This window comes from Indicator indicator, chromosome 4, assembly GCF_027791375.1.
Source record: "Indicator indicator isolate 239-I01 chromosome 4, UM_Iind_1.1, whole genome shotgun sequence".
NCBI lineage: Eukaryota > Metazoa > Chordata > Aves > Piciformes > Indicatoridae > Indicator > Indicator indicator.
This window is the reverse complement of record NC_072013.1, coordinates 27,866,737-27,892,098: the sequence shown is the minus strand read 5'-3', so window position 1 is coordinate 27,892,098 and position 25,362 is coordinate 27,866,737. Positions and strand designations below refer to the sequence as shown.

Here is a 25,362-nt window from a genome sequence, read left to right as displayed (position 1 = left end):
TGCTAGTGGTGGAATCAGTGATGTGCTGGAAAGAGGGCAAGTTATTTTCTGTGCACCTGTAATTAGCTAGATATTTTATCAGAAACAAGATTTTGTGCTACTGAGGTCCTGGAAAAGTTGTAACAGTCTGTGGATGAGTTATATTTGTTTGAGTTAATGGTGGACTAATCCTAGAAATTCCTTGGTTTCTAGACCGTAGTGCAGACATTGGAAAGTCATGTTCAGGAGCATCAGCAGTTTCAGGATATGGTAGCAGGCCTGAGCACTGAGCTGAAAACTGTCTCTGAGAAGCTTGCAGATTGTGAAGGACATGCAATGAAACAACCGTCAGCTGAGCTAAACCAGTTGAAATCACAGGTATGTTGGCAGCTTTTGTGTCATGGAGGAAGTGAGTCCATGCCCTATGGATTTGTAGACACTGCCACATTTATAAAAGAGAATTGCTGAAACTGGGGAGGAAAAAAAAAAAAGAAAGCTTTCCAAAAATCTAAAGTATATGTGGTGTTCCTTTCTTTTATCAAGATAATTGCAGGCATAAAACTACTCTTAATGAGCTGAGCAGACCTTTACTGTCAGCTGAACTGAAAGTAGAATTATCCTTGCTCTGGAGTTTGGTTTTTTCCTCTCTAAGCATGATGAGGAAAGAGAACATTAAATTGAATATTAGTAAATGTCTTTAAATTAGCTGGAGCAGAAAGCTTAGGTAACCATCAGTGAGCCAAGTTCAGTTTTAAGAAGTCTTCTTTATGCATAAATATACTTTCTTCTGCACTTTGGCAGAATGGGTAACAGTCTTATGGTTGTGAGTGTAGAGAGCTACTGAAAGGTGTAGAGAGCTACTGAAAGCTGAAACCATAGCTCAGCTATGGATCACTGCAATCCCCCTTCCTCTAGAATTTATTAGGTATCAAACAAGTAAAAAGGAATAGGAGAGGGAATTATCAGCTGAGAACCTGGAAAGATGACCACACACCTCACAGCATCCTATCTGTTTATTTTAGCATTATTGTAATGCTTACAGCTTCAGGTGTTCTCTGTTCATAAAAAAAAGGTCTGACTAAAGTTACTGGTATTTGACTTTCTGCAGGAAGTAGGTCTGCATGTACTTTTCAGCACAGTTTGGTGCTTACAACAAATATTTGGGGTTTTAGTGATTGACTTTAAGTACATTGAGTGAAGAAACTTTTCAGTAGAATGTTTTCTTTTTTTGTTTAAAGAAAGAACAAGATCCTCTTAGTCGATGTGAAGACAAATTAAAGAAGATTTTGGTTTTAGCAGAAACTGTTAAACAAAACACCTCTTCACCAGGACAGAAGTTTATTAAGGATGAGATTGAAACACTTCAGAGTAAGCACAGGAGTCTGGAAGAAAGACTTGAAAATGTCAGGCAAAAGGAGGAAGATATTTTCAGTGAAGCCCTTGAGTCAAAAGATGAGTTTGGTAATGAAATACAAATGGAAGATAAGGCAGATGCAGTGTCGAAGAGAGAGATGATACAGATCACTTCTGATATTCCTGTTGCTGCAGAAGAGAGCCTCAAAGCAGAGGACTCAAAGGAGCCTTTGGAAATGCATGATGTGAGTATATTTGTTCACAGTAATGACAGTGGAAGACTGGTTAAAGAGGCGTCTGTCTCAAATGCCTTTTTATACTGCATCCTTAATTTCATTGAAATTAAGCCTTATGTAAATGTGTATAAATCAAAGATGTGGAGAATTCCCTTAACTTGTTCTAACAAGTCTGCAGCAGGCCAGTTATGTCTATTCAAAACTGTATTTTTCCGTTTAAACACAAACTGCATATGGCTTTCTCATGCACATAATTATAGCAGGTATCTTGGGTCAGGACACAAATGGAGGTGTACAGACGAGAACATGGCAGGTATGTCTCTGCCAAAGAACTCTGAGAGCTTCTGTAAAACAAGTAAGACTTGTTTAGAGCTGCTGCACAGAATTTGTTCCATTTGTTTTCATGGATAATTATTTTTTACCATTCAGCATTTTAATGTAAAAGACAATATTTACAGTCATACAGTTAGTTTTTCTTCTGTTGCATTTCCTTTAGGGGCAAGATATAAATGGAAATATGTCAGAGAAAGAGAAGCAAAATGATCTACTTTTGGAGGAAAGCAGTGTGTTGTCAGACAGCCCATTAGAGGGTATCCATCGAGGCAAGGACAGATTGGAGTACACTATTCAGGTGCCTGACAAATATGTCCTAATATACATGTATGTCTGTCTTTTCACTAGAAATTCATGCATAATTCTTTAACATTTGTAGTCTTAGAAAGACATATTTCCTTATCTGATTAAAGGCATGATAAACTGTTTTCTCCAAATAATCCCCTCAACCTTGTACTTGTGAAGTGTGCAAGAGATCAATGAAATTCTCTGCAAGCCCCCAGGGCTTGGAGCCACTTTCCCAATGATGCAAAACCTGCAATGTACCTCTGATTTCAACAGGTTTTGACACCTGCATACACAAGGTAGGTAACGAGAGGTCACTAGCCTGGAACTGCTGATCTATAGGGAGCCTCAGGACATACATGCTGTAAATGAGCTGAGGGAATGACCTGCAGAATGCCCTCATTGAGTGACAACAGTAGCTGGGAGAGATGGCTGCCATAGTACCAGAGTGGATTTCTGAAGAAGGCTCAAGATCAGTAGTTAGAGTTGTCAGAAGTCTAAGCAGAAACTTCTGTGACAGTGTTAAAAATCACATGAGTACTTACTCCTATTTGGCTTGTCCTGAAACTGTTTCATGATGATTGATGTCCTGATGTAGCAAACTGATCTGAGCAGGCATTTTCAAGAGACTCAGGGTTTAGGTTACCTCAGCCTTTTACTTCATTCCTTAAGCTAAACTGAAGATCAAGTAGAGAGCTTGTGGAGTGTGATGTTCCCCAAAACTTAGATTTCTGGACTGTGACTTTTACTGGTTATAAATATTTTGTGTTTCTCAAATCAGGAGGAGGTTGATAAAGAGAGCCCAGATATGGATAAACATGATAGGGTCCAAGAGGATGTTTTGGACAATGTACAGCGAGGTGAAGTAGAACTGGAAAGGCATCAAGACGGTGTTGATACTGAAGACGAAGAAACAAGAAATGAAACTTGTCCAGCACAGGTAACTGAATATGAGATTACACAGGAGTGATTGAATTTGAGGGTATATGTATGCAATTTGGTTGCAGTGGGGATGATACTACTACTAAATAAGTAATGAACACCTCAAGTTACACTGAGCTATTTTTGTCTGATGTGCTGTACATTTAGTATGCATTAACCCTCTGAATCCTTTCCTGCACATTTAAAATTAATATGGAGATAATTTTTATTTTCATTAGTGGCTTGCTGAGGTCACCAGGACATATTGTGAAGTTTAATTACCATTTTGCTCAGATACTGATGTTTTGCTTGTCTCATTTATTTAGATTTCTAATTTGCACATTCTCTTTGCATGCACAAGGCTGCATTTGAAATGCTGTGTCCTGTTTGGTGCACCCTAGTACCAAGGGAGTTTTAACAAACTAGAGCAGTGGTTAGGAACTGGAGCCCCAGTGAGTGGGAAGAGGCAAAGTTCTTGTTGGAGATGAAAAGGCTAAGAGTGGTCTTGTTGCTGTCATGCTCTCCTAGAAAGGGTGTTACAGAGAAGACAGAGCTGGACTCAGACCTTCATTCTCAGCAAACTGTGTGAGATGCTGGAAGCTCCAGAAGGTGGAGCACAGCGTGCACTCACAAGCTTGCTGAGAATTGGGGTAAATTTGTTTGTTGTGGGTGGGCTACTTTCAGTACGAATCCTGTTTGACTTGCAGCCACTAGCTTAGCTATCTATGCATCACAGATAGGTCCCCAATGCTGTGCTCTCCACCATGGTCATCCTGTAAGAATTTGCCATTACTTCTTTTGTGTAGGTGGCTGGTTTACTTTATCTGCTCCCAGGTAATAACTCAGGTAGAAGTTACAGTCAGCAAATACCTTAGCATGCACATACAGCAAATCCTCAGGCTGCTCATGGGAATATCCTACCTGGTAATCAGCTGGGAGTCTAACCACAGACTCTCTGTCTACAATACAAGTACAGGATTGGAGTTTCAGAAAAATGCTCAAAGTTTTTAAAAATGCATTCAGGACTACATCGAGTGATACACAGTTCAAGGTCCATGCTTAGAATAACGAAACACGAACAGCGTAGATCAGAGGAAGAGCATCTGCAATCTGCAATTTTTCCAAAACTTTGTAACAGAATTATGGCATTGCTGCTTCTGAATGGTTTCCTTTGCCATAACCTTGCCACAATAAATTATGAGATGTAATTGTGGTTTTCCTCATCTGCCTATAATTATGGGCTTCATAACTTTGTCATTTCAATCACTGTAATTACAACTCGGCAGGTTTGATTAGGGCTTTCTGATTACCTGTTTCTTTTATTTTTCTTAAATCAAAAGGACAAAACCAGTGCTGTCAAGAATGAGTCATATAGAGAAGATGTGGAGCAGGTTCAACAAAGGGTGTGCGAGAAGACTCAAGTCCTGAAGTCTGTGGCAGCTGAGAAAGATGGTCTGGAATCTAACCTCCCAGTTTCTGCACATGAGGTAACCCACATTCTCTTATTTCAAGCTAAATTTCTCAGTCATTGACTTTTTTTGTTTCCACATGGACTTCATCTGAACTTCTGTTCTGAAAAAAGAGGCAATTGCTGTTGCATCAAAACCAAGACCATTGTGTATAGTTGTGCTTCATGTCCATGGTAGTTTTGAACTTTGTCCAAATTGCTAGCCACATTGTATGTTTCAGTGCGTCTGTTCAAAAGGGTAATATTATGGGGGTTTTAATTATTTTTTTTTTCAGAGCCATCACAATCACTTTAAAGAGAAACTCTAAATATAGTAATTGTCAATCAATACAACTTCTTTCCGTGTTACTGTAGTTAGTTGTGATAGTCTTTTCCATCATAAGAAAGGACAGACAAGAAAACCAAAATGCAAGGGTGATTTGGCTTACAAAAATAAATAAAGAGAATGAATTCAAGGTTAATTAATAACAAGATACATTACTGTGCTTTAAGAGTAAGGGGTTTATATCATAAGTGTCCCATAATTGCTGATCCTTGGTCACCACATTCTTAAATTGAAGGTAGGGCCCAATCTAATCTTCACAGTTAAATCTATAGGCAGGTCCACAGCTGGCCTATCCATTTACAGGTTGTACCTGGAATTTGCACATCTGGGTTACCTGAGAGTCCCAACAAAACTTCCCAAAGGTGTTGAGAGTCTGGGGACATCCCTGCTGACTGGTAACTAGCTAAAGTAATTTGAATTTACAAGAAGGCTTCAGGGGAGGTCTAGGAAACTACAGATCTGTTTAGTCTAACCTCAGTTCCTGAAAAAGTTATGGGGAAGACTACACTAGGTAGCATTGAAAAGCACTTAAAGAACAATGCAATTATCACAGAATCATCTAGGTTGGAAAAGTCCTTTTAGACCATCAAGTTTAACCATAAAACTAACATTGCTTAATGTGTTCAACCAATTTGGAGCTTGCAGAAAGAAGGCAATGTAGGTTCTGCTGATATCCTGAGGATGGTTATAAAAGGATTTCAGTTGTGGGTTATACCCTTGCCTGAAACCATGGGCATGTTTGGCAGTTTCCCACAGGTCTGCACTGTGAGCAGTGCAGCAGGGAAACCCTGACTTTCTACCTGGAGGACAGTAGCTGTTTAGCAACCACTATTCTCTTCCCATCTCATGTTTTCTACCCTCTTCTACCATCTGATGGACTGAAAAACTATGGAAAACATTAAAACTATTGTGTGGGGTGATAGACACTGTCTGTGTATCCAGGGAGACAGTGCTGTGATGCATGGTGAGAACATCATACAAAAAAGCAAAACACGTACACAGCAATCCATGTACACAGGAATCCGGAGTCTTTTCATAGCTTCAGGACACTTTTCTGTGTGTTTCGATGCATTTGTATTTCAGTCTGGTAGAGTGGATTTCTTTCTCACTGTCTGATAGCTTAGCTGAGATTTTTTGCTTAGCTCAGTTCTATGGCACTCCGAAGTCTCTTAAGATGAAATCTTATGTCTGAATTGATATAGCCATTATGGGTATGTACACACAATATACACATATACACAATGAAAAAGCTCTCTGATTGACTGTTTCATGAGCAGTCCTCTCCAGTTTTGACTACAAATTACTGAAAGAGTTCAAATAAGTAGAATTATTCTTTTCTCATAATGTCTGCAATGTGCTATGTGCTTTCCAAACTTGGAAGCAGGTATGTTTTGTTAACCCATAAAGAGACAGATGACAGTGACAGTTTGCAAGTGGCATGGCTGCAGGGATAGCTGTCATAGCACCATAGAGAAGCTCACACTGTAGTCACCTCTGTGTGTTTGTGTGCGTTCACTCAAGTCTGTGCATGGAACAGATCTCAGTTTTTATGAGATGTAGACAAATACTGGGGAAGGGAAATGCAGCAACGTTTTTAAGGTATCACCGTGTGACCCAGTAACCATTTGATATTTCATTTATCTTGTTGTCTGCCATAGCTGACGGTGCTTTAGAAGATTGTGCTTTGCATCTGAACTGGAACTGGCTAAGAGCATCCACTTGAGCAACAACCTCAGTTTACCTGATGGGTTGTTGAACCTGGCCGAATCCCAAGTGATTTGTCCTTCTGTCATTGTGGAAATCGAAGGCCATGTCTGGGACTGTCTCTAGAGCTCCCCATTCCCTTGCTCTCCACCCAGATGGAGATACGGTTTCCTAACACTCTTGTCTTAACCCCTGGTCTCAGACAGCCCTTGTGGCAGTAGCAATCATGAGTTTGTGTCACAGCCAGGTTACTTTGTGAGTGAGTTGCTCTGAAGTTGCTCTGGTTCTGGTGAAGGATGCAGCGGTGTAACAATGCAGGAGGAATGAGGATGTGAGAGAAGGTTACATGTTGATGAATGTGAAAGGAGGAGGGGGAGAAGAAAGGACAGACCTTTGAATTTATCAGTAATAGAAGTGGATATATGGGGGATGTTCTTTGAAGGTGGGGATATCAGAATTTCAGTCTTAATGAGCAAAGATTTCTTAGCTTACGTGAGCAGTGCTGACAAGCCAGGGTTGACTGTGGAGGTGCAGGACAGTGATAGATGTTCCAGCCTCTGGGTCCTAGTACACCTGGCTGTGTGTACACTTGGTACATAGGAGCTATGGGGGAAACCATAGCAGGATGTAGGCATGGCTTAAGCATGTAAAGCAAAGTGTTGCAGTTAGAAACTTTTTTGTTTAGGACTTTCAGAAACAAGAATCCTGTTTTGCATTACAGGACACAAGTGCAGAAGTGGTTGTCCCGAAGGAACTATTTCCTGGAGTGCAAGTAAACACTGACTATTTTGAAGAGGAACAGAAGCTCAATGAGCTGAAAAATGAAGTGGCTGAACTGGATATTGTGCTTATAAATGAACAACTAAAAGAGCTAGAGGTATGGAAATTGCAAAGCCATTCCTCGTTGTTATGCTTATGGAACTATGATTCACTTGGGCAAAACAAAATTGTTGCTTATGCTCTTATCTGAAGTTTGACTGCATGATTAGTCAGTTTGTCTACCAGGTAATCTACAAACACTGTCTTAATGTGAGAATGTCCATGCAAACATCTCATTTTGAACTGCTCTTCTGGAGTGTAGTGGTAGATACACCTGTGATTGCACTTGCACTTCAATGATGTGTGTAGATGTGTGTGCTCCTTTGCATGTGAATGAGCAAACATATATTTGTAGATGTGTCGGTGTTTAACTGTATTTTGTGTTGAAAGCTGAAAGTGTTGAATATCCTCTTTTAATCTTCTCTCTGTTACGGGTTCCACTGTAGAATTTACAGGTTGAACTGGAAGCATGGAAAGCAAAATCTTTGTGTCACAGTCAAGAAGCAATTTCCAGTGCAACAGAATCCAACAGAGCAGAGCTGCAAACCCCAGAGCCTGTCGTGTCCTGCTGGGACAGGCTGCTTCAGGAGCTAGATGCTGTTAGGGCAGTGAAGCAACAACAGTGCCGTTTAATTAACGAGTACCAGAAAAATCTTTGTGCTGCACAGTCCTCAATAAAAAATCTGTCAACAGAAAAAGATAACATAAAAATGTAAGTATAGTTGAGGGTGTTTCTTAATAAGTTGTAGAACAAATATGGTGTACTTTGTGCCATACTTCAATAATACTCAGACAATAATGCAATATTTTATCCATCTCTGTAATGTTATGTAGCAAGTCTCATGGGTTTATAAGTTTAAACACCCTTAAACAAAAGCAGTTCTGGTGGTTCCCTGCTCTCCTTTAGCAACATTTACTCTTTATTTTTAGGCAAAACAAACGATGGTTGCTGTTCCAAACACCTGTATAAAAACTATATTAAAATATTTTTGCAAAAATATGACAATGTAAACATTTCCTTTTCTTTAAGGAGTCAGCAGTTCTAGATTTTTTTTTTTCCTGAGTGAAATATCTATCTTATTACTCTCAAAAATTAACCTTCTTTGATATGGAGACTTCTGTGGCATCAAATAAGTCTACAGAACTAATTCAGGAGGTAGCCAATGCACACAAAATACTTAGTACCTTATATGAATTAACCTTCAAAACATGAGATGAGCCTATCAGTTGCAGTAATGCATCACAATAATTTGTAAATCTTTAATTTTTAAATTATTAATTTACATCAGAGTGGAAAAAATAAATCTATTTTATATCTATCTGCTAAATGTATTTTAGGGAGGAACTTCAAAATACTCATGGAAATAAGAGATGAGAAGATAAATACCTTCAAATTAATTTTGAACAAATTTGAGTTTTGAAAGTTTTTCTTGTAACTAGGTTAGCATAAAATGTCGATTCCCTTACAGATGACCTAATGCTATTGTTGATTTTTACAATTTTATTTCTTCTAACTTCAAAGGCAGGCTGCATTCCTGTAGGAAATGACACATTCCATATTAGTGTATATACTGCAGTTTTAGAGGATACATATTAGAATGTTTCTTTCCTGCAGAGAGATCTAGAAATAACTAATGCTGTACACATAAGCGAGAAATAACGGTACTGCAGTGGCAGTTAGGAATTTTTTTGAAAGAACACTGATGAAGTGATTAAAGTGAGTGAATCTGGGTTTTTAAACAGTGAACTTTTAAAAATGCATTTAGCCCATGTTTTAGGATAATTGACATTTTGCTTCTCTTAATGTTACTCCTATTTTTGGCAGGGGTCCTATGAATAGCACAGCTCTTCTTGAGAAAATTAAGGTGTGCATAGAGTCCTTACGAAAAGAAAAAGATGTCTTAAACCGATTGAAAACTCAGCAAGAAAGTTTATCTCAGCATTTAACATGTATGGATAAAGTGTTAACTGAAAGCCAAATGAGGCAGCTGGAGCAATGGTGGCAACACATGGAAGAAGCAGTGCAAAAGAAACATGATCAAGTTGTGGCCGAAATCGATGAATTTAACCTGCTTATGAATAAAGCACAAGATATTCAGAGACTGATACAAGAACAGCATTTGCAAGCAGAGTTATACTCCTCACCTGCAGAAAAAGCCAAGTACCCTGTACTCTGGACCACAGAGCTACAGGACATTAAGAATGGTCTTTCTCTATTAAAAAGAAGGATTGAACTGCAGATGAAAAGAATTTGGAGTGATCAAGAGAAGGTAGCTTTGGAGAACTCTATACTTGATTTGCAGAGCAAATTGGATGCACTATCAGGGCAACAAACTCATCAAGAGCATGCTCAGATCACTGGTCCTGCTCTCGTGAAATACGAAATGATGAAGAGGCTGAAGGAAAATATTTCGTGGGTCAAAGATTCACTGTCCTCTCTGGATCAGAAAGCAGCACTTTTCCCCAGTGATGTTAAATCACAGATCAGAAATTGTCAGCTTATGAACGCAGAAATTCTAAGCAGAGAGTCTGTGATCGTATCACTGGATCAAGGGCTCCAGCATATCATTCCAAGCTTGAAGGCAGAGGAGGTCTCTGATATGACATTCCTTCTACAAGCACTGCAAAATTCATACAAAGCTCTTGTTTTAAAAGCAGCTCAAAGATTACAGCACCTAGAGCTCCAGCTGGAGGAGAGGCAAAGACTTATTGCAGAAATAGAAAAACTTCACTGTCAGCTTCGAAATGCTGAGATGCTTGCCAGGCCCAACACGAAGCAAACCAGTACATGGTCAGAATTAATTGATCAACAAGCCGTTTTAAAGGGGATTTTGAAGGATATACAAGAAATAGAAGGGCTTATCTCATCCCACTGTAAAGAAAGTCAGGTCACAGCTGGGGAACTGAGCCTGTGTGAACAATTATTTTTGACTGATCAATTAAGAAGTCTGAAGAACAGAGCAAGGAAAACACAGAGACAAGTTCAGAGTAAACTTCATGAAGTAGAAAAAAAGATAGCTGTGTACAGAGAGTTTGATGAAGGAATAACTTCATTGGAGAAGGATCTTAATGATTTAGAGTACAGCGAAGTGAACCTGCAAGAAGATAAATTATTAGGAGCCAAGCAGGAAGTGAAGGGTAAATGCAAAGCACCTGAAGAAAAAGTATTAGCTTTTCAGTCCAATTTGTCACAAATAATGAAGTACAGAGAAATCTTTGAATGTGTAGGTCTAAAATGGGACTCACGTCAGCTGGATGAATTGCAAACTAAATTTTTAGAAATTAAGAATAAAATTAAAGGGAAGACAATACACTTTGATAATGTTGTTAGGGAATGCAATAAGTTTGAAGCATTACTAAATGAAATCCAGACTGTGACATCCAATGCAAGAAAAGAAGCTAACATCCTTAATGATAGCTCTAGCTCTTCTCCTGCTGAGAACCTTATAGCTGCACAGATTCTGTTTCAGACAGTTCAACAAATCTCGCACTTAACCCAAGACGCAGCAAATCAAATAAACAAAAATGAGGTCTTGGATACATCGTTCAAAGAATCAAAGAGGAAAGAAATAAAGAGCCTGGAGAAAGATGTTAAGGAGTTGAATCAGTTTCTTCAAGCCTTGGTCTCTGGTCTCCAGTGTGTAAGCAAGGCAGATGCCCAGAATGAAGTAGAACAAATATTCCACATCATAAAGTATATTCAGTTAGAGCTCCAGAAGCCACTTCTGGTAGGGATGAAAAAGATGCAGTATGAAAAGATACGATGGGAAGCAATTCAGAATATGATGCAAATAAAGTTTTCTGCTATTAAATGTATAATGGAAAAAGAGAGGGAAAGCCAAGAAGAAAAATCCCTTGCTGCTGGTATAGAAACAAAATTAGAGGCACTGCAAGATCATGAAATTCAACTGAAAAGAGATGTGGCTGCCCGTGTTGTAAGTATATTCAATAAAAGTAAGGTATGGCCATATGTCTTTTCTCAATAATTAGATTCTGTGGCTGTAGCATTTACATTTCATGCCTTACAGCCTCCTTTTATTTTAGTAAACAAATTGGCTCCATGTCATCTCTGCTTGGGTGGATATAATAGGAATAGTGATAAGAAACTAACGATACAAAGGAATTTTTTGTATTCACTTTGATTGTAATCAAACAGTGGGGATTAGCACAAGAAAAGAAAGGTAAAGGGGAGGAAGGAAAATGCTGAAATACTGAGCTGAAGTGGAACTGTGTGCAGTCATCCTGAGATTATTCTTAGAACTGTCTTTAATGTTTTCAGTAGTGACAATGACAAGAAGTTCCTTGTTTCTGTTTTAACAAAAACAGTTAGTAGCTAGGAGTGATCAAGGAGAGTAAAGCACAGATCAAACCAATGTGTCAGGCCTCAGGAAGAGTGAGCAAAGGAAAGGCAACTGGGATCCAGTCTCTAAGGCATTGCTGGAGGACCCACCCAAGTCTGCATGCTTTTGTCAGAAGGGTCCACACAGAGTGGAATAGATGCTTTCAGAGAGCTGAGGAATGTTGATGGCAGATAATGAAATTGAATTTGCTCAACTTGATAAGCTAATATCAAGTTAGCTTAGGAATGTCATTGGGCTGGAGGTAGACTTCATGGATGTAAAAGGACTGCTTAATCTAAAGGGCAGTTGTTAATGCAAGAAGGAGGAGTTGGTGCATAAATTTATGTCAAAAACCAGAAAAATGGTAACCATGATAGCAGAAAGATTCTGAAATTGTACTCTGGTCAAGAAGATCTGAGTCCTGACTGCCCAAGAAATAAATAATGAGAATAATATGAGTTAGCAGCTGATAACCAGAGGAAGGGACTCAGTGTCCTTGATGGACTTAAAGTTCTGATGAAAGATTTCTGGGTTTACTGTGCTTCATCTTCACTGCTTGGATATTGTGTGGGAAGCACAATGCTAAAGTTTCTCTGGGTGTCTAAGATCTGGCGAAGTCACACATCATTCTGTGTGCAAATGTGTAGAAGAAGAGAATTTAGAGAGAAACACTTTGGCAAGTTGTGGTGAAGATATCCCCTGGAACAGAATAAAGCATCAACATGTGTGATTTCCCTGCCTGAATGGGACATGTGCTGCCATGTACATAAGGCATCTTGTGGCTTTTGTGTCCTGCCAGCCTTATCTCTGGACTCTTCCAGTACTGTCATAACTTCTGTTCTTATGGTTCAGGCAATCAATTCATAGGTTATAGCACTGCTCTCTGACTACCTTGGTAGCAGAGTGCATTTACCATGTGTCCGACCTCATGTCCTCAGGCCAATTTTGGGACACTGGTCTGAAAGACAGCCAGGTATAAAATTCTGGGAAGACCATCTGGTGATCCAGAGGACCACAGCAGTTTTTCTTGATTGTTCCTTTATCCTTGTAACACTTCCAGAGTGCTCTGGAGGAGGCATGTAGGACCAGTGAGCTTTATGCTGAGGCTGTTCAGAAGACTGTGAAGTTCCTTGAGGACTATGAAGCACAAGTCCAGTCTGCTGCAGCAGAGCCTGGTAGATCAGAGGAGGTCGGTCAAACCCCACAATGGAAACAAGAAGAGTTCAACTCTGCAAAGGCTGACATAGAAAACCTGTACTCCAAGCTGAAAATCCTAATGACACCAGAAGACAAAGCTTGTCTGGAAAATAATCTAACAGAACTAGTCAATAAGAGTTTGGCATTAAGTGAGAAGGCTGAAAGGAAAGAAGCTGGTGAACAGAGGTAGGTTTAAGAGATCTTCCTAGATCATGTTCCTTATTATGAGAAATTTGGCTGATAATAAATGCAGTGTTATTTCTCTTCTGATGGAACTAGGTAATTCAGCAGAAAGAACTGTAGGCATTTCTGTTGTTCCCAGATGTGATTCTAAGTGAAGGAAAATTATCAGACAATAAGCATATTGCTACTAATTTATAATGCACAGTTTTTATTTTAGTCCACGAAGTACATATGAGGGTTGACTGAGGGTGGGCATTATGTTTGGAAAGAGGAGCAACTACAACTACAAAAAAAATTGATTGGTCTATTACTTGTTTCCAACAGGTATGTTGAAAAATACAAAAGCTATACAAAAACCAAAGATAAGGTGTGTGATAATCTTAAGAAACTGGAAAAGATGCTTAGACAGTATTCGTCTCAAATCCCAATGTCTTATAAGGAAGCTTTGGAGCACTTAGAAGAAAGCAAGGTAAGAAAGGCTATAATGAACTTGAAAAGCTCATGCAAAGCTGTGATGAACATAAATGCATGCCATATGATACCATAATAGAAGTTAAATTCATTATCCTGTATTTTTATATATAAAACCACAGAATATATTTTTATATCTATAAAAATATCAGTTTATAATAGGCCATGTAAAATGAGCACACCTTTTTGCTGTAGAAATTAAATATTATCTGTGCTTAGGATAGTGTTGCATTTCTGTTCCAGTGCCTCATTGATTTTTTTGCAGGACCAGGACTGATCGGATTTCTAACACTGCAGCTGTTTTTCCTCAAAAGCAAAAATCAGAATTTCAGTCTCCCCACCCAGAACTCTTGCTCCCTCCCCACCAGGCCTCTGCTATGTTGTGTTCTCTTTTAGTGCTCATAATATTAAATATCTGTAACTCCTCATTTCTCTACCAAGTAACGAGAGAGAAGGAAGAACTACATAATTGCCTGGGCATGCTGTTCTTTTTATTTTGTTTTATTTAGTACTCCTTCTTTCTCCACAGTCTTAGTCAACAGAATTCTCTCATTACAGTGGTATTTGAACAGCTTAGTGGAGTGATTTCCATTTTATTAGAGGATTCTAATCATAGTACTGAGTGCTTCATTAACACTTCTGACTATATTATCTATTTACTTGTTTATTTTTCCTATAAGACTTTAGTCTCCAACATTGACTCAGCTGAAGATGATCTTGTGAAGCTCAGACAGGTTTCTGGAGAGCTGATGAGATTATGCAGAAGAAGTGACAGGGCACTGGGCAGGACTGTAACAGCGCTGTGGGAAAATTGGCTGAGGTTGCTTGAGGCAGCTAAAGAGCTGGAAATTAACTGTGAAGAACTAAAGCAGGAATGGAAATTCATCAGCGAAGAGGTGAGTTGATGTGTAAACTGTTAAGTTTTGGGGAGTGTGGTAGGGATGAGGCCCTCAGTAAAATGTCATGTAAAGGGCTGAGATAATTGCAGAATATCATTTCCAACCTGCCAGTTATCCTCAGCCCTTCTTGAACCTGGAGTTACAAATGATGGGAATATTTATAGTACAAATTTCTCTGAACCCAGAACAACTCTGTGTGTGGTTAAGTGCTTTGTTAGAGGAAACTCAAATGTTTTGGCGCACTTCAGAGAGGTTCAAGTTCTCTGTCTTTGTAATTCCCAGCAGTTAGTCACGTGTTTAAGTAAATGAATAATTGTAGCTTAAGGTGATGGAATAAAAAAGCCCTTTATCTCATGCTCTGACCTACTGTTTACTTAGCTGGAACGAGAAACAATAATTCTTGATAAGCTCCAGGAAGAACAGCCAGAAAATCTTAAAGAGAAAGAAAAAGCCACCAAAGAGGAACTGATAGAATTACTAGATTTTGTGAACTCATTGGAGGAAAATATCAACCAGCAACAGCTCCTTCTACTCTTACTTCTTCACCGAATAAGAAACGTCTTGAATATATCTGAAAGTCCTGAGGCAGAAGCTGCCCTTCCGGCCTTATGTGAGATAAAGACAATGCAGGATCGCTGTAAAAAGTAAGTGGTGTGAAATTTCTCTGGAAGTTATGACATAGCACTACTTATAAGCACAGTGTTTTATTGGGTATTAAAGAATACATGAAAGCTGTAAAGCACTTAAAATGATAGTGAATGGCCTGCTGCGTTAGGCCAAAGCTTCATCTAACTCATTTACTGTCAGTGTGGATATCGGGAGATAGTATTTAGGGAGAAGACCTGAGCCTGGTCATATCATGTGTGAGCTGCAATTTGTGTTCAAATGTAAAAGGAATCAAAAATGGTGATGGTTCATTTTGGAGGCTCCAAGCATATGTGAACTTGAACGAGATGTGTAAGTCTTTCACTGTCATGAAAATCAGCCCTTGTGCTTTTTGCAACAACATTACTTTGGCTTTACTGAGTGCCACTGTTTAAAATTTGCCTCAAATATTTTTTGCAAGTCTGTAATTTTACTACTTCTTCTCTATGGCTGCTTTTTGTTGTGGAAATCTTTGTGAATGTCTGTTGTTCTGCCAGTGTTTTCAGACTCTGGGAACCTGAGCTCTGTTCTGCCTCAACACAAGGAAAAACTTTACTGTGAGGGTGATGGAGCACTGGAACAGGCTGCTCAGAGAGGTTGTGGAGTCTCCTTCTCCGCAGTCTTTCAAAACCTGCCTGGACATGTTCCCGTGTGGCCTGCCCTAGGTGATCCTGCTTTGGCAGGGTGGGGATTGGAGTAGATGATATCTGGAGGTCCCTTCCAACCCATATCATTCTGTGATTGTGTGATGCATTTTTGAAATGTCTCTATTAAGTATGCTCTTTGATTACTCTTACTTAATGTGGAATCTAACACTTGCTGGAAATCTTTCACAGGTTGTATGAAAAGACTCAAAAGCATAAGGATTCTGTACAAGCTGAGATTGAAGGGAGGAACAAGATCACTGAAGAAATTAGTACCGTGACAAATGCTTTACAGAATGCTGCATCTGTGTTATTACAAGATACCACTGGAAAGGCCAGACAGCTGGAGGTTGGTAACAGCTCTGTTGTTGTGTGGGAACATTTAGAATGTGTTCTCTTTTAGGCTGGGGCTTGTGCTTGGTCCAAGTCAAAGTGTGTGCTTAGGCTTATTGGCTTAAAAAGAGCGAATCTCTCTCTACAGAATATGACTGCCCCTACCATGTCCTTCATTTGCATTCCTTTCCCTCTCTGTGGTCCAGTTAGTAGTCATGGAAGCTTTTCCAGATTGCAGAGAGACTGACAGCCAGTTGCAGGACTTTTAGGAAGGGCTCCTTTGCATACATCCTATGCCTCTTCCCCCACTACATACTCCCCATACACACCTAGCCAGGGCAACTTCAGATGCTCTGGATTTCACATCTCACATCAGGGAGTTAACCTTTTAAAAGCTGTTTAGAAATCAAATTCTGATCAGTGTCCACCAGCAGCAGTCAGGACTCTGCAGCAACCCAGTCTACACATTTCTACTATTTCAGTATGTTTGTTATCTTTCTTTGAATTCTGGACTTTACGAAATAGTGTAATTCCTAACACTTCCTGAATGTGGGTTTATTTACTTATTATTTTAATAATATTTGTTTCAATTTAGTCTTATTGTGATTTGTGTTATTATCTGAACAAAAAAAAATTAAATTTGCATGAGTTACATTATACAGTCCTATAGTTAATAGACCTTAGTAGGCTTGAATAAATATCTTTTATGTATTTATGCTCTTTGCTAAGTCTTATATAAAAACTAGTTGGGGGTCCCCACCACGTCTTTTCTTTTGGAGGTCAATGCTTGAAGCTGGCAAAGAGCTAGGAAAAGTAAAGAAGTGAAAGACCATAGTGGCAGATAGGAGCACCTGTGGGTTAGCCCAAGGGAGAAACGTTAACTACATCTTGAAGAAGTTTGGAAAACCTATCAGCCAGTGGTTGGTGAAACCTTGTGGATTTTTCTGAAAGGGCTGTCTTACTGTTTAAAATTACATGGAATTGGAATTTAGAGTTGGGTCTGCTCGTTTATTGAGCTCTTGTATCTAAGAGAAAATGTTGCCACTGCAGGTGCTCTGTGTCTGCTCTTTCCCCTCACATTCATACTATGCTGCTCGGAGCACCTAAAGCTCACCCAGAAGTGAGTTTACACATTGTTCCTGTTCCTGACAGCAATCAGCACAAGCAACAGTTAGCAGCAATCCCATCAAATGTCTTTGTAGCAGTACTTCACAGCAGGCCTGTTCCTTTTGAGATGATTCATCTGGAAGGATTGAAAAATTCCTTAACTTTATCTAATGCAAACCCCAGTAAGCCAAAATCTTAATTTTGTCTGTGCTTCAAGGAAAACATTATTTCTGTAACATTTATAGCATTATTCAGGGCTCCATTGCATGTATTGAATGGAAATGCCTATTTCTCTTCCAGATGGACAAATCTAGGTTAGTCAGGTGGGAACATGTTAATTTGCCAATATAGATGAACAGGCAAATGGGAAGGGATATCATCTGGTCCACTATGAAAAACACTGAGACAGTTTTGACAGACACCTGCTTTCCAGCTAAATAATCCATGAGAAAGCAGACTGCAGAGACATGCTTTGTTTTGGAGACTAATGTTGTAACTGATTCTTTCATTTTCAGGTCAGGAAACACATAAACTCCTGTAAATGTTGGCACAGTCTTAATTGGGTCATTTGATAACAACAGCCTTCGCTGTGGTAGAATGAGCCACACAGCTGTTTCATGGCTTTGAGGTTTTTAACATCAGACCCAGTTGTTGTGGGGTGACAGGCAATAAACACATTTCAGACTCTTACATAAATTTTTCCTTGCACTGTATTTCTGTGAGGGAAAAGATTCCCAAGTGAAGAGTAGGAGTTAATGGATTACCATTACCCCTGATGGAAATAGAAAAGAATGTTAATTAATTAATTAATCTTTTATTGCCTGAAGGGAGCTTTAGATCATTTTCCCCAATAACTTGAGTTAACATTTGAATTGCTCAAACAGTTGAGCATTGGGAAAAAGAACCATAAAGCCAACAGAACTTTCCAACTTGAAATTCTAGAAAACCCTCCAAACAAATGAGTTTCTTCATTCTTTCTGCAAGAGGACTTAGATCGGATTTTATTTCGAGGCCACAGGCTGTAGACAGTTGTTCAAGTTTCTTTTCTCTCATAAAACCTACATTCTTCATGCAGAACTGGAAACTACTGTTTTGAAAGGAGCCTGCTGTGCTGCTCTGCGTAATTGCCTGAAAGCAGACACTTCAGCTTGAAACCTGTTGCTTTTTGTGGTCTTTGTGTGGTTTATAATAATGAAGGAATGAACGTTGGCTATTAAAACGTCTTTCAAAGAGAAAATGCACTTTTGGCAAGAGCAAGAGCACCAAGGTTAACACTGAATCATAGGAGCCCTTCAAATGCTTATATGGCTATACCTGTCAATAAACATTAGTGTGTCAGTTGCCCAGCATGGAGTAGTATCAAGTTCAATTCTTACAGAATGAAAAGTAGCATTTGATTAAATGACTGAGTATTTCTCAAAGTTAATCTGCTTGCAGAGGTAGTTAAATTTGGTTTGGTATCACAAAAACTACTTTTCCAAATCATAATTGTGTTAGGAGACTTAAAATACAGTATGTGTGTCTATGTCTGTACCTATGTACATATACACAGATGCACTCAGGAAAAATCGTGAACAATTGCTGAAGTTATTCTTAATTTTGTAGGAGGTTCAGCGAGTGATTGGTAAAGAAAGTCAAAATCTAAAGGATATAATGGAGAAACTCCGGATCAAGTATTCTGAAATGTATACAATAGTGCCTGCAGAGATTGAAGCACAGTTGGAGGACTGCAAAAAAGTTCTGCAAGACCTGGAAGACAAGGTAACTGTTGCTGTAGTTGGCATATTTACCTTTTTATAATGTATAAACAATACAGCAATATTTGATGCATGTTGTAACTCTAAATTTCAGCTTGATACATTCATTATTGGCGTTTGCATTTTCCTCTTGGTGAAAATGCATACATGAGGAAAGATTCCTCATGTTAACTGTCTCTTTTTATAATAACCTTACAGTAAGCACTGTGATTGTAGTAATTTTATTTTCTTCTAAAAGAGGACATGGTAGAACCGCTAGCAATAAAATGTCCCATATGATATGGATCCTGTCTTCTGTCCGTTCTGATTCTTAAACTGAACTAGTAGTCAAAATTCACTGGGAAGTTTGTATAGTTTAACCAAGGAGATATTTTCAAAACCCTCGTTAAGAGAGGACTTCAAAAATGGATTTTTCAATTATAATTTGCAGACATGGTAGGGTATCACAGCATGGTTCTTTATGCTACCCCTTGAGATATGGCTGCATTCCTTTAAAATCAGGCAGGGAGTTTAAATAGCTAAAAAATTGTCCTGGTTTTTCACAATGTTTTCTATCTATAATGGGCATAAACAGTTAATGAAAAGCAAAATTAAAGGAAAATGGAGTAATACTGTATGTTCAGGGTCAGTTTATAGCCTGGTATAATAATAATCATTGTTATTAGTTTCTATTACTTTTCAAATGATAAAAAAATCATTTCTCTTATCTCAGAAATAATCATGTTTAGTGCTAATTTAAAATGCTAAATCTCAGTTAATTTGATAAAATCTAATGGTTTAATAAAACTATTTCAAATTGCAGCTACTTGTTATTGTCTGTCCAATCGTTCATTTTATGTTGCATTAAATATTAATTTATGGCTTACTAGTTTTAATTTGGCTAGCTTTGTAGTCTTGGTTTCAAAATGGAACCCATCCTTTTAGAACCAACAACAGGGTAGGCAATAGAGGAGGGAAGTTTGCTGTGGGTCTTTTCTTTGTTTGTTTGGGTTTTTCTTTGTTTTGGTTTGTTTTAGTTTGTTTTGGGTTTTGTTTGTTTTTTTGTTGTTGCTTCATTTACAGAGATAAAAGATTATCCCAATGCACATTTTACATATTAGAGTGAAAGAACTGGTCCTGGAAACTACATACTGTTTGCTTTTTACATTTGGGTAGTGGAAAACATTATAAACTATCCTGGCATTTTTCAAACTGTGTTTAGGAAACAAAATAAATCGTAGTGGAACTGGAGATCGATTTAGTTACATACCAGGAGATACTAACATGTTAAATTAACTTGTCATATTTCAATGACATTCTGCTGTCTTTTGAATCTGCTAACCTAAAAAAAAAAATGCCTTTGATGCCGTTCATTTTATGTGAAAAATATAATAAATTAATCCTAGAAAGTCTTGCAATTAAAATGCTTCCTTACTGATTACCAGAGCATTGGCAGATGCTGAGAGAGTCAGTGCTTGGTCTGCTTTCTCATTTCGAACTCTTGTCACATTATTCATGCATGGTTCTCTTCTGTTTTGGAAACTAGTACTACAAACATCAATAATTTTTCATGTTTGGTATACTCTGGGATAGTAAAAATACTGTAGTGTTTAGCAATTATAGTTTGAGTTATTTTTTCTGAGGAGTCTTAGCCACTAAGTGCAAACTGGACTTCATAGGGTTGTTTTTGTATAGCTTTGTTGTGTATGCATGAGTATTTCAGAGGAGCAGTGTAGTTCTTTTCACTGTATATTTATTTTGATTAATGCAATTTTATCAATACAATGACTTGTTATTCATTACTATTAGTATACTGGTCTGATAGTACATGCTGCAATTGAGAAATAATAACGTTAACACAATTAAGACATAAAAATGGATGAGTAATTTATTAACTATGTAACTGTCATAATTCCTTTTCCCACAGAAAGGATTAAGTGTTTCAGTTTAAGGAGTTTCAAACCAGAATAAATATTAAACTAGGAAACTTTTTTGTACCAATACGCCATAAAGCTGTGCAACGTGCATATGGCCTATAAATCCTAGGGATGTGCACAAGGGCCCTGAACTTCATCCAGTCCATAGTAGCTTGGTATGTTACTGTGTTGCTCAGTTCTGTGTTCAGGGAATTACTCAACTTCAACTTACTTAGGAGTTTTTCTCCTTACATGTAAAATCAGGCTCTTCAGTGTACCAGTTTTTGCTTTCTTTGGAGTTCTGCAGAATGAAATGAAGTTCTTTGTACTCTATGGTGCTCAGAGCCTTTTAGTAAATCCCTAAATTTATATTTAGAATTACATTATATTTATTATCATATTTAGAAATTCACTGTATATTGATGCACTTCCACATTCCTTTGTTTCTTACATGGAAGTAATAGCTGTCATCTGAGACGTAAAGATGCCAATCTAGGTTTCTTACAGCATGAATTTAAATGTGGCCCTTTCTACAATGCAGCACGATTAGCCTCTGTTACACATTAGAAAGGGGCAGTCCAAGTGAAGCACCCAGGGAGTTGCAGTCTCTTATTGTTTATTCAGGGATTGCCTTTCTTGGCCAGTCATTTTTAAGTGACAAGAAATTATTAAACAACATGTGAATGTTGAACCTGCTCATGCTAACACTTCTCCCTGCAAATGTAATTCCATTCCTGTGTTTTTAAGTTACTTGGTAAGGTCAGCATGAAAAGAGTTTGACTAGTTTTGGTGAGGTGGTGCACAGGAACAAACAGATCTTTGTAACCTCCCCTATCATTTTCTCTTTACTCTGACAGGTTAGCTTGGAAATTTTGCAGAGCTCTCCTCAGTACGTGCTGAAAAGGAAAGCAGAAACTATTAATAATGGCCTTCAAGCTATTGAAAAGATGTTACAACAGAAGAGTGAAAACGTTACAAAAGCCAAGGAAGTTCAGAAGGTAATCATGCCAAAAAAATTTTGTGGGTGTTAAAAGGTTTTTGGTTGTTTCTACAGAGCCTGGTTTAGCAGGACTATAAATTGGCTCTGCATTTCATTTCTGTAATTGAGATGTACAAGTAAGCCTGTAGCTGGTGAATATTTTACCAATTCTTTCCTTGAGCAAAATACACATTGTTTTTTCAACTGTGAATTACTCTGGTAGATGCAGAGTGTTCTGTTCTAATCTTATCAGTTCCTAAATCTTTGCAACTCCACATGCCCCATGTGAAGAACAAATTACTGTGCTGTTATCTTTGAGCCTGACCTTATATTTAATTTCCCCTTTTTCTCCATGCAGCAAGTCTGGGATATGCTGGATCTTTGGCATTACAAACTCAACGAACTGGACGCAGAAGTGCATGATATAGTAGAGCAGGATTCCTGCCATGCACAGGAGTTAATGGACATCTTAGTGACCCCCCTTCAGCAGTACCAAGAGGTCTCGCAACTCGCCGAGCGCCGGACTGCCATTTTAAACAAGGTAGATGCAAATGTCAAATCTTTTTCTGAAGTCACTTCCTATTAAGAAAAAAATTGACTTTGCAGTAAATGTCATCAAAGTCTTTCAAATGATTAAAGAGTCAAAAGCCTGCTTGAGGTGTGTTGGCTTATTGCGGTTAAGAGTTTCTGGAGTGGCAAACATCACCTCCAGCTGCTACCCTGAAGGACCTGTCCTGTGCCATGACTGATGGGGGTTAGCTGCTCCTCTGTATGGGTGAAGAGATGGTTCTCTATGAATCCGCTAATGGGATATAAAAGTAACATTGCCATATAAATTGCAACAGTGCCCCTGTGAAATCTAAGCATGTAAGCACCAAAATTACTTTTCATTAGAGGAGATAATTTCAGGCTATCTATTTCAAAACATTTATCTTTACTTTATCATACTAATTTAATTGACCTTGCTGAACATGCGTCCTGTTTTTCTTCTAATCTTATCCATAGATGTGTTTATCCTATACGGTGAATAGAAATGCATTTGTGTGTTTTTGTAAAATCCTGTCATTTCCTAGGCTGCCAACAAGATGGAAGAATATGATGAACTCTTGAAGAATGTTCAAGTTTGGATAGAAAACACCAACTGCTTGCTAAGAGCAGATGTTGAAAGTGACTCTGCAAAAAGCTTACGCAGGCATACTGATGACCTTCATGTGAGTGCCGATGCAGATATACGGTCCTGATAAAACTGGATGCTCTGTACAGACACAACTTTGCATTCTTAAGTCTTACTGACATGAATAATTTACCATTTCCAATAAACCATTTAAGTCACAAATGGTTATAGTTTAGAGTCATGAAATATAGATACTTTTTGGTGTTGGACATACCTAACTTGTGAAAGTGCTGCACTGTACTACAAACGTGACTGTCCTCTGTTACCCTACTGCATGCCTATAAACAGTCCTTACTGCCTGGATTTATGTGCTTCTTTCTGTATTTTCTGTATATGATCCAAAAACGATAAAGTGGTATTTTGATGTCTCTGTGTTAGATGGGAAGGATGAAGTGAATTGTGGTTTGGAAGGCACTGTATCTTGAACATAATTCTGACTGGTAGTTTGAGAATCAAATATTTGTAATATTACAGGAAGAAATAGTTAAGAGGTTTTCTGGCAATTTTCTATTTGAAATTCAAGTTCTCTGTCTGTCCTCTTCTTGGCTTAGGCCATGAGAGAGAAAGTTGGTGCTCTGAACACAGATTTTTGTATTAAAAGCAATAGTTCCTTAAAAGAAGTAGTTGGCTGTTTCTGGACCGATATGTTACAGAGTTTATAGCCAGAAAGGGGAGATTGTGATTTCTAAAATCTATGAATGTTTTTGTGACAAAAGCATTTGTGGTTTAGAGTGTTTTGTGTGTTCTGGGCTGGGAAACTACTGGATTTGGAATAGCATTGAGTCCTTTCCTTCAGCATGCGTTTTTTGCAGCCCTCATGTTTCTTCACAAAGATATCTGCTGTCATTAACCCAGAAGTTCATCTAGTTAGCTGCAGGAGATGGGAAGAATCTTACTATCATGCACAGTGGCCAGATATTTTCTGGAGTATTTTGTTAACATGTGCCGTCTGCAGGCTGGTGGGCACTCTGGCTGACATGCCTTCTTTTTTTTCATTTGCCTGGGAGTCAGCCTGATCATGGCATAGAAGCCGGACAGAAATCTCTTGGAATTTTTTTGGGGTGAGACCTCTCTCTGAGTTTGAAATGTTCCTCTTCATGCCTTTTGTCATGCTTATATGGCCTTATTTTATCTAGTTTATTCTCTTAAAATCATGGCATTGGTCTCAGTGTTCTGCCTGCAAAATTCAGCAGTTCAGTTCCTGCAGTGAAGTGTTTTAGTCTGACCTAAGCTTTTGGGAATATGTAAAATGGTCAATGACATACAGGAAATTAAAACTGATTCTTTCTGGTTGTAATATCTGTGACGTTTTAATGTTCACCATTGATGGTTCACACTAAGCACTCGTTTTGTCTCCAGATGGCTTTAGAAGATTCAGAGCAAAAACAAAATCTTCTACACAGTGTTTACTTGGAGCTGGAGGAGCTAACACCAGTCTTTGAAACAGATGGTATAATGCAGGAGCTAAATGAAATAGGTGAACAAGTAGCAACCTTACAGCATGAGATAGCAGAGGTTCTTCCACAGATCCAGAATGTAGCTGATGTAAGTTTGATCTCTAAGTGCCTTTTATCTGAGCTTCATAATGTGTTACAAAATGCAGCTTATATTGCCTGCACAGAAGAAAAGGTGTGTTTGTTGCAGTAGATGTGCCAAGTGAGGAAATTGTTTGGAAACAAACCATCAGAAAGTGTTTGGTATCTAATTAAGCACTTTAGGAGTATTGATGAAACTCCATGTTTAGGACTAGAAATGCAGGAAGGATTTTATTTTTAATGAAATTAGCCAAACGCTGGGGTAAAATCCCCATATCATGAGATACCTCAATTGTAACAGGATCAAGCCCCAAAGTACTTACTCTAACGATCACAAGAGACCTCCCAAGATCTCTTCCAACCTAATTTATTCTGTGACTCCATCTCTGCAGGAGTTCACAAGCAGCTGTAATGTATGTATGTGGATCCGTTTTCCATCTAACATTAGACTCTTCATATAGATAGGTACAACAGTGTAGTTTTCCTACACTGATAACTGTCACCATGGGAAGTGTCTTGTCACTACTATATAATGTGATTTTTCAAGGATATTTTGGGTCTAAAACAGTCCAGGTGACCCTAGATATTTAATATCTCCATAAGGGGCAACGAGTGCAAGGTGGAGCATAGGAGGTTCCACATGAACATAATTAAAACTCCACTGTAAGGGTAACAGAACACAAGAACAGGCTCCTTAGAGAGGTTGTGGAGTCTCCTTCTCTGGAGACGTTCAAAACCCACCTAGATGCATTTCTGTGTGACCTACTCTAGATGATCCTG

At 38.5% G+C, this 25,362-nt stretch overlaps 1 protein-coding gene across 1 annotated transcript in view; it reads left to right on the top strand.

Annotated features, from left to right (window-relative positions):
• SYNE2 (spectrin repeat containing nuclear envelope protein 2) overlaps positions 1-25,362 on the top strand; it is a 169,725-nt gene that overhangs the window by 53,477 nt on the left and 90,886 nt on the right. The window contains exons 42-59 of the mRNA XM_054400423.1: positions 193-357; positions 1,218-1,577; positions 2,065-2,199; positions 2,968-3,121; positions 4,437-4,594; positions 7,326-7,481; positions 7,870-8,135; positions 9,249-11,358; positions 12,824-13,146; positions 13,468-13,612; positions 14,295-14,510; positions 14,892-15,157; positions 15,995-16,151; positions 18,848-19,003; positions 21,752-21,892; positions 22,232-22,414; positions 22,947-23,084; positions 24,407-24,592. Coding sequence (XP_054256398.1) covers positions 193-357; positions 1,218-1,577; positions 2,065-2,199; positions 2,968-3,121; positions 4,437-4,594; positions 7,326-7,481; positions 7,870-8,135; positions 9,249-11,358; positions 12,824-13,146; positions 13,468-13,612; positions 14,295-14,510; positions 14,892-15,157; positions 15,995-16,151; positions 18,848-19,003; positions 21,752-21,892; positions 22,232-22,414; positions 22,947-23,084; positions 24,407-24,592 — 5,415 coding nt within the window. The remainder of the gene's footprint in view (positions 1-192; positions 358-1,217; positions 1,578-2,064; positions 2,200-2,967; positions 3,122-4,436; positions 4,595-7,325; positions 7,482-7,869; positions 8,136-9,248; positions 11,359-12,823; positions 13,147-13,467; positions 13,613-14,294; positions 14,511-14,891; positions 15,158-15,994; positions 16,152-18,847; positions 19,004-21,751; positions 21,893-22,231; positions 22,415-22,946; positions 23,085-24,406; positions 24,593-25,362) is intronic.